This window comes from Malaclemys terrapin, chromosome 1 (assembly GCF_027887155.1).
Source record: "Malaclemys terrapin pileata isolate rMalTer1 chromosome 1, rMalTer1.hap1, whole genome shotgun sequence".
Taxonomy (NCBI): domain Eukaryota; kingdom Metazoa; phylum Chordata; order Testudines; family Emydidae; genus Malaclemys; species Malaclemys terrapin.
Genome location: NC_071505.1, coordinates 121,570,497 through 121,583,411, shown reverse-complemented (window position 1 = coordinate 121,583,411; position 12,915 = coordinate 121,570,497). Strand labels below are relative to the sequence as shown.

Sequence of the window (12,915 nt, the reverse complement as noted above, 5' to 3'; positions counted from 1 at the left end):
CATTGGAATAATGATGTGCATTTCTTGTACATCAATCTAATCCTAGGCAGGATGGTTTCCTGAGTATGAAAAAAAAGTCAGCTACATAAAATACTTGAACTATTCAGTTCTGTAGTGTTATGTTACAGTGATTCCCTATTATTTTGTCTTTAATTTTTGTGTAAGAGAAAAACATTAAAATTCATTTGAATCTGGCAATGAACAGATGGATTTCTACCTGTCCCAGCATTGAAAAAGAGGGTTTCTTTTTGCCTCTTGAGTTGGTTGGCTCAAGTGACATTAATAGGTTTTGGCAATGTCTCTACAATTGCTTTGACCCAGAGAAATTGATGATTATGACTCAAGGGGAGATTTGGGTATTAGATTTAATTACAAGTTCAGGTTTGTTGGAAACAACTGAGCATGTCCACATACTATTCAGCTCCGATGCTTCCAAGAATGAAACAATACAGGGTGATCAGAATTCCAGTAAAGGGAGTTGGAGAAAACCTACTTTACTGAGACATTTTTAAAAACTTAGGCTCAATCTACTAGACAGTAACTGTTTTGAACCTTGATTATTTAATATATAAATGGCTCTTACAAGCTGGAGTGGGAGAGAGAGAGAGTGTCTATGTGTAAATATGTGAAGATTTTATTTTGTGCCTGTGGATAGAGATGAACAATACCGGATTATGTGGAACGAATTGGAGACCCTTGTTAGAGCGCATATAAATAACTCTGATAAACACCAGCGAGTCTTGGAGTGTCTCCTGGCTTGCAGGAGCAAACCTCCTGAAGAAGAAGAGCGCAAGAAACGAGGGAGGAAGAGAGAAGATAAAGAAGACAAGTCAGAGAAATCAGGAAAAGATTATGAACTGGAAAAACCCTGGCAGGAATCAGAGAGGTGAATTTTCTGAATTAATATATGCTTTCACGTACTGGTATGTAATGTGGCATATGCAGCACAGTCTAGCGCTAGAATTTTTAAAAGCTTAAGTGATTTAACTAACATGATTTTAGCTTGTTTATAAAAGGCACAAATGTAAGTATAAGTATTGAAACCCCAATTATCTGATGTTAAGATAAGTTTCCCAAATACGACATTTAGTTTCATGCTTATATTAAGGGTACACTTATAAATAGTTTAGAATGGGGATAATAAAAGATACATGTTTTTTAATAAATGTTTAATCAATTGTTATAATGGCCAAAATAACAGTAAGTTGCTTGCTTGTGACTTCACCATCTATAGCACTTTCTACTGTTTAGATGTATACCCATCTGTAACATACTACATCTGTTAATAACTTTGTATAAACAAACCGTAATATGAAGTGAGACTGAAAACTATAGACAAATGAATTTCATTTATCCTGAACTCTGGCTAATTGACTGTTTAGGTGTCCTCATAGACATTTAGATGCTCCAGGTTTTTCTGTGCTGAGTTTTGTGTAGATTAGCATCATATTGATTATGGACCTGCTTTCTATGCCTTAAGAAACAAAAAGTTGTCCTGTTAGCTGATATGACAAATGATCATGAAGGATCAGTTAATCTGTCTAGTCATGAATTTCTTTGAGTATCTTTTTTTCCCCCCCTTTCAAACGTCTCTTCTAAAGAAGTTATAAAGTTGAGACTCAGAAAAAATGGTTAATCAGCTCTAAGCTCAACTTGTATGTGCTGTTCTATGTGCGAGCATGGCCACTAGGGAAGATGGATGTTTTGTCCTGCAGTGTTGTGAGCATGCTGATGATACTTAGATCTACCTGTGCATGTGGTCAAGTCCAATACTATGTCTCACACTAGGAAAGAAAGGAAATCAAAGGTAGGGATGCAGATGGCAGCAAACTGGTTTAGGCTCAAACCCAGAGTCAGCAGTAGATTTGTGTTGTCCGGATGGTTAGCAACAATTGCACTTTTAAATCTCTTGCACAACCAATTATCACAATAATGAGTGCAATATAAATATTGGTAACTAATTGAAATGAGATTGAGTTTCAGCTCATTCCCACTTCCTTTTGGTCTGCATCCAAAAAAATCCTTAGCCAATGGCTTTTCTAGTTATTTTCATCAATCTCATTACTCTCAAAAAAAGCAATTGTTATACTAGGATGGATGTTATATGAATAAACTTGGAAGAGCACTGTAAATGAGAAGTGTGGTGTTGACGCTCTCTGTCTCACCTTTTTTTCCTCCCTTCCCCACTTAAGATTAAAAGGTGTATTGGATCGCGAAAAAGAGGAACTGGCAGAAGCTGAAGTTATAAAAGATTCTCCTGATTCTCCCGAACCACCCAACAAAAAGCCTCTTATTACAATGGATGAAATACCTCCAGTGGAAAAAACAAAAGGTAAGTCAAAATGATTTTGAAAAATAGTAAATCAGGTAAAATTGGTGTGAATTGCAAGAGCTCGTATACGGTTGTCACAGCAGTTCAGATTTGCTTGAATAAGATAAAGGTGCACCTTTTGAATATCCTGTGTGTAGATTTAATCGTTCAGTTCTAATGAGAGTCATGGCTAAGTCTTTATACACAAAGTGGTCGGTGAGAGGGGGTCAAGCAGAATCTTACTATGAGTTGAATACTTTTGGTCCAGGTGGAGGGATGAAAAACGAGCTGTGAGGTTGAAGGTTCAGGGGACTGATACAAAGCCTCTGTGTTCCTGATTTGAGTTCCATCTGATTGATTGCTGTTCATTAAGGGCCAGATTGTGATAGTTTTAAATGTGGTTAGTACCTTACATTGTATGTGGTACCACTGATTTTGGTGGAATTACAACTGGAGTAGGAGCTTCTCAATGTCCACAAAGATCACAGCCTTGTCCTAATCTAAGTAGTAAATGTATTGGGTTCAGAATTCATTTCCTTGTATAGAGATGTCACTAATGTAGAATAAAAAGCCATGAGGGTAACGCAGAGGAGAGCGGAAGAGTTATTAGAAAATATAAAATGTATTTATTTTGGGGTAGTGTGTCTTTATAGAAAAGAACCCTCAACAAGTAAAGTGCTAAAGGCATACAGGTGGAATACAATGCACCGTACACCTATATGGGAAAGAAGGCCACAAAAGCCAAGTTAAGGCAGAATGAATGAGCCTTAGCAGGGGACACAAAATTGTTTTATCCTAGAGTGAGGAGACAACTGCAGAAGAGTTGAGTCTTGGAAAGATTTGAAGAGTTAGTTTTAGTTTAATTAGAACATTGTGAATTCTGAAAGATGTCTTCTGATTTTTGTGTGTATAATCTATTGATCAGTGGTTTTCAACATATAGTCTGGGGGTCCACAGGCTATGTCTAAGGGGTCCGCAAAAGGTGACTGTGAAAATAAAGTTTCAGATCCCAGAAAAGGCATTCTGTTTCTCTGATCAATAAAAAGTATTTGAATCCCCCCACCTACAGGTCAAAACCCAGAAGTATTGTCATTACCATAGACGTCCACAGTTTAGTGCCCTTTCTCACGTTGCATCAAATGCCATGCTGAGCATATGCGACATTTACAAAATACCAGTTTTCAGGCCAAGACTTCTATGGTGGAGGTTTGCAGACCGCTGGCTGATTTTCCAAAGGGGTCCACACTTTCATTTGAAATTTTTTAGGGGTCCACAAATGAAAAAAAGGTTGAAAGTCACTGTATTAGATAATCGACATACTATATAAAATAGACTATTGTGGTGTGGTCTGAAGGTTCTAGTGATAGCTGCATTATGCAGACCTGGAGCTAGAGTACTCTCTGGAGCAGTCTACAAAAGGTAAAGAGTGGGATGGGGGAGTTCACAGACTGAGATTCCCCTCATCCAATGTAACATATGCTGTTGGAAAGCTCAGAGGGCTCTGTTGCTACCCACTGTCCTTGGTAGTTCTGGGTGGGGAGTTTTTCTGGGCTAGTGGGCCACCATTCTTGCTGGCTGAACAGCTGTATTTCAGAGCTGTCAGCAGTGGTTGGTGCATAAAGGACAGTGACCACTTGACAATCTCACTGTCAATCAGCTGGAGAGACCAGTCCCTAGGCTGGGATATCAAGGGGAGGAACTGCTCCTTTGATGGCCCCACTACCATATATTGCAGTAGAGCAGCCACAGCTTCAATTCTGCCTCTGGGACAAGGTTTGATTGATGCAGAGCAATTCCTTGTCTGCTACGGGTTGTGAACGGGATGGGGTCTGCCTCCTTTGGATCTATTTACCGCTCTGCATAGGCACAAAGCCTGGCCCAGCTTCATGCCCACAAAATAGTAGAATCCATTTTGGTCAAATGTACTTAAACCATAAAATAAACCATATAGAACTAACATAATGTGGGAAAAGGTAACCTCATAACCTTATACACCTCTGCCCCGCTATAACGGGAGCCAAAAAATCTTACCGCGTTATATTGCTTTGATCTGCCGGAGTGTGCAGCCCCCCCCCCTCCCCCGGAGCACTGCTTTACCACGTTATATCCAAATTCATGTTATATCGGGTTGCGTTATATCGGGGTAGAGGTGTACCTTCTAAACCTCCCACCTGTTTGCAGCTGTCTTATTCATCTAACCTACAGTGTAAGTTTCTTGGGGTAGGGACCGTGTCTTACGTTGGTCTTTAATGTGCTATGCTGGTGCTGTATAAATAGTATAATTTGTTCTGTAAACTTATATTGAATTAGTATTTGAGAATTCATTAATCAAATCACCTTGATTCTATTTTCAAATCTAATCCTAGGGCCAATGTCCTTGCTGTCTTTGTGGAGCAATAGGATTAATACAGCCAATTCTAGGAAACACCAAGAATTTATTGGTCGTCTGAACTCTGTCAACAATAAAGCTGAGCTGTATCAACATCTTAAAGAGGAAAATGGGTTAGTATTGCTGAATACATAATATGTTTTATAAACAGTCAATGTGCTATATACAGGAATAAATTAGTCATAGTAGTAATCTATTAAGAGGATTCCTTACCTCTTGCACTAATCAAAATTAATTTTTTTTTTTTTACAGCAAAGAAATTTTATAATCTGTTTTCATCCATTTGCCCCTACTTCATTGCAACCCTCCCCCTAACTGAGCAGGGCTGAATGCCACCCTGTTGTCTTGGATTGTTTCTTACCGTCTATCCCAATGACTGTCTACACAGCACAATCCTCCTTATGCTTGTAGGGGGCCAAATAGGAGACGAGATTAAGACCCAAACTCCCCAAAACAAAATCTCCATAAAAGTAGCTAAATCAAACATGGCAGAGATAAAACCATTGCATCTTGTACAACACATTAAAGGAATAATAACATCTCCTGCATCCCCATAAATCCAACTGCCATCAAGTAATCGTTAGAATGGAAGTGGCCAATAAATTGAGCAAAAGGATAAAAATAACAGGGAAAAATGTTAAATACTATTAAGGATTTGACAGAAACTGGTATAGCTCTAGAGATTCAGAGGAGCAGACTCTCCACAGTCAGACACAAGTCTGTGTTTTGTCTTGCCTTTGTTAATCACTGCTGGAGTCAATAATGTAACGTCAGTCTTAACTGTGATTTTTATATACAGATGCTCCCCGACTTATGCAAGCGTTCCATTTCGGAACGCCTTGCGTAAGTCAAATTTTGCATAAGTCAGGGACGTATACCCGACAATTACAGAAAAAGTTCCGTTAAGTTTTTTGTTTTTTTTTGGTTTTTTTTGTAAGTGCGGGTTTGCATAAGTCAGGTTTGCGTAGCCCAGGGAGCATGAGTATGGAACTTATTGCTCATTTACCCTAGCTGTAAGCAGAAAGTTCCTTGAAAGCAAACTTTCCTCCGGTTTAATGTTTACTATATATGTGTATATAGTATATACTTTATATATGTATAAAGAGGTCTCTAAAAAAAAATAGTGTTGCGGCACTAGAAAAGTGTAAAGAAATGTTTATATAAATTCACAGATTTGCCTTTTATTTTTAATCATTTGAGTGCATGACAAGTAAATGATATGCTCTAACTGACTAGTCTTCTTGACCTATTTTTGTATTTCAGAATGGAAACAACAGAAAATGGAAAAGCCAGCCGGCAATGAGTGTTGGTTTTTAAGAACTATGCTTGGCCATATTTCATGAATATTTTATGCTGGATTTAATATTGGTACCATTTCAGTAAGATTGTATAGATCTGTTGCTTCGATTGGTTTTACATTTTTCTGATTTTATCCTTTTTCTATTAAATGTAAAATTTGCATATTACATTCAGTGAATTGTGTGCAAATGGGATTTGTCTTGAAGTATCTTATAATCATATTTTAGGATGAAAGGATGTTTCTCCTGCTACACACACAAGCAAACCTGTGAAATGATACAATCTGATTTTTAGGTCTCTTGTTTAATATTGAAAAGCACAATATTCAGGCATTTTAAAAAAACTTATTTGAGCTTTTTTCTGTTGTATTGATACATTTTAGATCTATATGAAACTCCTCAAGAGGCCATGCTCTAGGAGAAGAGAAATATAAAAATACCTATTAAGTACAGACTCTTTAATCTGGAGTTCCTCGTTGAGAGTGTGCAGTTCCAGATCAACAGTTGGACAGTGGGGTGAGAAATGGTTTAAAACCTTCACTACAGTGTAAATGATTGGGGTGAGGTCATGAACTTCTTAAACAAGATTAATTATTAATTTCATCAAGAGAATTATTCAGTTTGAAAGCAAAGCTTTTCTAGTTGCTATTTATGCCAGAATTAACAAAACAAAAATCCTCACCTTTAACTGGTAACTGGCTGCTACCTTCAACTTGCCATCCACAGGAGTGTACAGAAAGAGGCTATGGGGTGTAAAATAAAACCCAGTTCAGAGAGCAGGGCCCAATCGATTATTCTTTCTGTGGCCACGCAGCGGAGTTACTCCAACCTTTGCTGAATTAACTTCCTTTTGCTTGATGGCAGCTGGTAGAAACAACTGACTTGGGTATACCTCAGTGCAAGATGCTGTACCATGCTCTTACTTTAGTAAGAAGGGTAGCTGGCACATAGGCTTTTCTTCTAAATAAGTCAGCATGTCACATAGCCAAGTTTCATCAACTAAGAAAAGCATGAAGGCCACAGATGATGATGGCTGGATCAGAACACAAATATCATGTGAGTACTCCTTACTTGCATTCGTAACTGCTGACCATTTAGCAGCATAGAAATAGAAATAAAATATAGAGCTTCAAGGTGATTACATAGCAAGTATAATGTAATGTAATTACTAAGTAAATACATGGTTTATTTCTTTCTTGATATATGATGATTATTTTTAGAGTCACCTGGTGTAATTATTTAAGTAATCCGTAGGATCAGTTAATAAAGAGTACTTGCATGATATTTTGTCTGTCATATTTTACATTTATATGGAGATTGCTGAGGTTCTCAAAGCTTGGTGTCACACTGCTGAAATCCAGTGACCTCTGGGATGGGAAGGCAACCATTTCACAGCACTTCATAACAGCTGGGGGAGGGAAAACTTTGACCAAAGATGCTGGAGCAAATCTCTGCATTTATAAAAAGGGCTTACAGATATTGAAAGTCCTCTCAGAGCAGACAGGACTGACTTTTATAAGGTCATCCGAAAGATCTCTGCAAAGACTCCCTACTCTTGAATACTATAGAATCTTTAATGGTCACAAATGCTCAAGTCCTTTGTTTCCACCTCTTATCTGAAAGCCAGCACGTCCTGCAGCACAGGGTCTCCTAGCACCATATTGAGGCATTGATTCAGTGCTGATGCAGAAAGAAAAGTGCCACCTAGAGCCTTGCAATCTGACAGGAGCTGATTACAAGTATCAGGTTCAGATGTGAAGACAACCTGACTCTCTCAGACTTGGGTTGGGTTTTCTGATCATCTCCTGCTGCCTCTGGGGTTGGCAGCTCAGTAGCGGCTGCATGCCCTGTTCCCACTAACTGCTGCCACCCTGCTGCTCTGTGTTGTGCAGAGTGAGTGTGCCAGCGAGTCACAGCACCTCTCACTCCACAGTGCACACACAAAAGTAAGGCAGGAGCAGGGCACATGGGCCCACGTTGCCAACCTCTTAGGTAGGAGACAATTGGAGACAGATTGCAGTCACAAGATGTGGGGAGCAGGAAGCTTCCACCAGGCCAAACCTCAAGGATGAGGCCTACATTAACACAAGTTTGGGGGAAGCGTTAGTCATGTCTGAAAGCGGCTTGACGTGAATTTGGGCCAGCTGTGGGTTAGTTGGGTTTGGGATGGGTTTTAAAATTAGGCCAGAGCAGACCTGTACTGCCATCCTCACTTCTTGCAGCACCTAAAATTTTATGGCAGTTTCTCATCTTAAAATTTACTCAGCCTGAGATCACTATCTGATGTGAACTTCCTGCTGTCTATACTGAAGAAGATTTTAAGTCTAGAAGCTGAGCATTTATATGTCAACCTTCAGCATTAGTTGCTGTTATTTGTAAAGAAACATCAAGCAGAAGTGCTTATCGTTTGTATCTGGGCATTTTCTACCTGTCCCATCCTAATGTTCCATAAAGATTAGGCTGCACACTTTAAAATATTTATGTGAATATTTAATCACATGAAGAGAAATCCCTGCATGTTCTATTAAAAACAAACATACTGCATAAACAACCCAAATAAATAGCTACACATGATTCAGTAAAAATACTTTGCTCTTCTGAAGTACCTTCCATACAAAATCTCAAACAAATGGGCCCCAATTCTCCAAGGCACTTTAGCATGTGCCTAATGTTAAGGACATGAGCAATCCTATTGAATTAATTACGGTATTGATACACTTCAAAGTAAGGCATGTGCTTACATTTCCTGCTGAATTGGGGCCATAATTTCATTTTAAGCTTCACAACAATCCTGTGAGGTAAGTGAGCTTGTTACATGTATTATATGCTATATTAATTATCTTTGTTCTGCCCTTTTGACACTTACCCAACCCCACCTTTCCCCTGCAATAGCCCTTTTGAAGCCTCATTACCCCCTCTCTAGAGAAGTTTTAATAAACTTGCATGAGGTGGTCTTTTAGGTCAATATATTCAAATGTGGACACCAAAATAAATGGCTGGATGTTTTCCTAGAGCTGAGCACTCAGCAGAGATGGCGTTCTGGACTTTTAACAGAAATTAAAGGTTCGGGTGACTTTCTGTCCAAACTTTTACCACAATTTAACCCGTTTTAACCTTTTAATGGCGGTTCACTAAATAAAAAAATAACACTGTCATTTTAGGTACAATACTATATTTAAGTGCTGACAGCATGGTTGATGCTGCACAAGAAACACATGAAGACAGTCCCCTCACCATGATTACAGTTTACAAATAGATATATCTATTATAGTAGCATCCACAGGCCCCCATCAGGATTGTGGCCCCATTGTGCCAGATGCAGTACAAATGCATAGACACGTAGTCCTTGCCCTGATGCTCTTACAATCCAATTTGAAACAAGACTCCCCATGTGAGTGTACTGAACAAAAGGAGGAAAGAGGGAGAGGGATGATAACAAGAACCTGCTCCATAGAAGTCAGTGGCAAAATTCCTATTCGCTCCAGTGGTACAAGTTCAGGTACAGGTTGACTGTTCAAAATTATTTGACATTCCCAAATGTTGTTCAGCCTACCAATCAGAGGACCCAGATCCTCAGCTGGTGCAAACTGGCATACCTCCATTAATTTCAATGGAACTATTCTGATTTACAGCAACTGGAGACCTGGTAACCAATTGGTTGGCTTCTTGTAGGTGTTTCAGCAGTTGACTTGAGGAAACTTGTGGATAAATGCAACACTATAATCCTGAACTAGTGCCATCAATTCATACAGCAGATCATCTTTGATTCTAAACCAGACTACTGCAGCCACATTCACGATTCAATTGCTGTTACAAAAAAAAGCCATAGCTCATTGGCTAGGTATAGGATGATACTGTCAACAATTTCAATACTACTTGTCCACACCAGCAACTGGTGCTGTTCTAATAGTCTTCAATATAAATTAATGATACATTATCGTTAGCTCTGGAAGTACATTTTCCATAATGTACCCGGTACGTGCAGTCACAATGTATAGGCTGATGAAGAAAGGGGGACATTTATAGGTAGTGCCGATTGGGGAAAAAAAGCCAGTCTCACCATCAGCTATCAAGCAAGTTTTGTTACTTCTATATTAATCCATGTTTTATAGCTCTATCGAGATTGTTCTTTTTATTAGCTATTTCATTGTGTTCTAAGTGCAAAATATCATTACTTTTACAAGAGCACAGCATTGGCAGAGAACAAATAGCTATCCTAAGAGGATTTACTTTGTAGCTGTTAGTAAATTTAAAGGATAGACACGTTTTTCATAGTTACAGTGCCAGTGGGTCTCATGGCCCTTTCCCATCAAAATCTTTACTACTCTTTTAGCATGGTGCAACATCACAGCAGAGTGCATTTCATGGATGGGTCCTTTCCCAGAGTGGTCTATAATGTGATCCTATGGCATTTCAAAAAGCATAAAATGGAAGGAGATGCTAATTTGAAGGAAAATTTCTACAAGTCTACAGAAGTATATGTGAATTAGTGAATGATTTAAATATCTTGTGTGTTAGGTGATGAACTTTCAGTTTGTTGGATATACACCTTACATATAAATTCTTTTCATTATGGCTTCTTTGAATATGGTGTGGCACTGGAACCAAGATCTTGAGCTGGTCTTGTCTACAGTGGAGCATGTGAGCCTGTGCAGTTTTCACTGGCATAATTGCCCCCATGATCTTCCTTTAAAAACACTGCTTTGCTTTTATAGTTAGCAGTCTGCATTGCTCTAGTTTACAAAATGGAATGTGTGTGTGTTTTTGTATTATTTTTTGTTTATACCTTTTCAAATACAGGTTTGAAAAGATTGGGATACAGACACTTAAATATCCAGAGTCTCCAAGAGCTTCTCTTGCTTCACCCAAGTTAGGTCTACGCTACAGGGGGGAGGGTCGACCTAAGATATGCAACTTCAGCTACGTGAATAGCATAGCTGAAGTTGAGTATTTTAGGTCGACATACCTGGCTGTGAAGACGGCGGCGAGTCGGCTGCTGCCGCTCCCCAGTCGACTCCGCTTCCGCCTCTCGCCGCGGTGGATTTCCGGAGTCAATGGCAGAGAAATCGGGGATCAATTTTATCGTGTCTACGCTAGATGCGATAAATCGATCCCCGATAGATTGATCGCTACCCGCCAATCCGGCGGGTAGTGAAGATGTGCCCTGAGATGAGGGAGTAACAAGTAAAATTTTCAAAAGCACCTAAGTCCCATTTTCAAAAATAATAGGCATTCAGGAGCCTTTGTTCTATTGACTTTAAGTGAGACTTAGGCTCTAGGGCCTGGATCCTCAAAGGTATTTAGGCTCCTAAATTCTAGGAGCCAAATAACATTTGAGGATCTAGGACAGGGGTCGGCAACCTACGGCACACGTGCCAAACACGGCACGCAAGCCGATTCTGAGTGGCACGCAGCTCCCGTGACACGGTCCCGGCCCCCAGCCCCACTCAGCCCCCCCCCCCCCCACCACCACTCTTCCCTGCGGGGGCAGGAGGCAGAAGCTTGGTCCTGCGGCAGCCAAGCTTCCCTCCTCCCCCGCTTCTTCCCCCAGTGGTGCTTTCCTGCCCCACCTCCTCTCCGTCCCTGGCCAATCAGCTGCTGGCCCTAGCGAGGGGGAGGGGAAAGAGCGGCAGTGTGCACGCAGCTCCGTAGAGCAGGCAGAGAGAGGTAGGGACAGAGCCTGGGGGAAGTGGGTGGAACAGGGCATATCCCTTCCAGCACCCTGCCCTGAGCCGCTCAGGGCAGGGGGCTGGGAGCACCCTCACGAGCCGAGCACCTCTGCCCTGACCCCCCCAACACACACCAGCCTTCTGCCCTGCACCCCCACACACCCCCAGCCCTCTGCCCTGAACCCCCACACACTCAGCCTTCTGCCTTGCACCCCCATACCCCTAGCCCTCTGCCCTGAACCCCCCCACCCCAACACACACCAGCCTTCTACCCTGCACCCCCACACACCTCCAGCCCTCTGCCCTGAACCCCCCCCACCCCAACACACACCCAGCCTTCTGCCCTGAACCCCCACACACACTCAGCCTTCTGCCCTGAACCCCCATACCCCCAGCCCTCTGCCCAGAACCCCCCCCACCCCAACACACACCCAGCCTTCTGCCCTGATCCCTGAACCCCTCCACATACACATCAGCCTTCTGTCCTGCACCCCCTCCCCCAGCCCTCTGCCCTGACCCCTGAAACACCCACCCCCAGGTCTGGGGTCCCGGCCGCAGGCCCTACTCAGCCCGCTGCCGGTCTAGGTGAACAGAACCCCAGGCTGGCAGCGGGCTGAGCAGGCTGGTGGCGTAAGATCAGCATTTTAATTTAATTTAATTTTAAACATTTTGAAAACCTTGTTTACTTTACATACAATAGTTTAGTTATATAATATAGACTTATAGAAAGAGACCTTCTAAAAACGTTAAAATGTATTACCAGCACGTGAAACCTTAAATTAGAGTGAATAAATGAAGACTCGGCACACCACTTCTGAAAGGTTGCCTACCCCTGATCTAGGACAATGTCACTTATGTGCTTTTGAAAAACTTAGCCAATATCTAGAAAAATGTCTGATGACGACCTAATGGTTAGAGAAAGAGACTTGGGTTCTTTTCCTCACTGCCATCACCAACTTGCTGTTTGACTCTGGGGAAGTTATTTAAGCACTCTGTAAAATAGGTTGATATTTCCACTCCAGTTTTTCAGAATGTTCTGAGGCTTGACATTTAAAATATATTCAGATCCTCAGATAAAAGGTGTGAAAGTGAAGTATTTGTTATTAATAAAGAGGGAGAAATCTTTCATAGAGTTGTAGAAATGCTATTCTGACCTGAAGAGGTCATTTAAATCAAGATATATATTTCTCGGTGTTGTAATTGTAGGGGTCCTGACCCAAAAAGGAGGTTGGGGGTGGGGGTCGCAAG

At 41.0% G+C, this 12,915-nt stretch overlaps 1 protein-coding gene across 6 annotated transcripts in view; it reads left to right on the top strand.

Moving 5' to 3' along the window:
• The window catches only part of INTS13 (integrator complex subunit 13), a 35,066-nt gene extending 27,784 nt beyond the window's left edge, over positions 1–7,282 (top strand). For all 6 annotated transcript variants that reach the window (XM_054037214.1, XM_054037232.1, XM_054037196.1 and 3 more), the window contains 4 exons: positions 656–886; positions 2,193–2,332; positions 4,678–4,813; positions 5,964–7,282. In XM_054037214.1, coding sequence (XP_053893189.1) covers positions 656–886; positions 2,193–2,332; positions 4,678–4,813; positions 5,964–6,003 — 547 coding nt within the window. In that variant the 3' untranslated portion in view covers positions 6,004–7,282. The remainder of the gene's footprint in view (positions 1–655; positions 887–2,192; positions 2,333–4,677; positions 4,814–5,963) is intronic.
• The last annotated feature ends 5,633 nt before the right edge of the window (positions 7,283–12,915 follow it).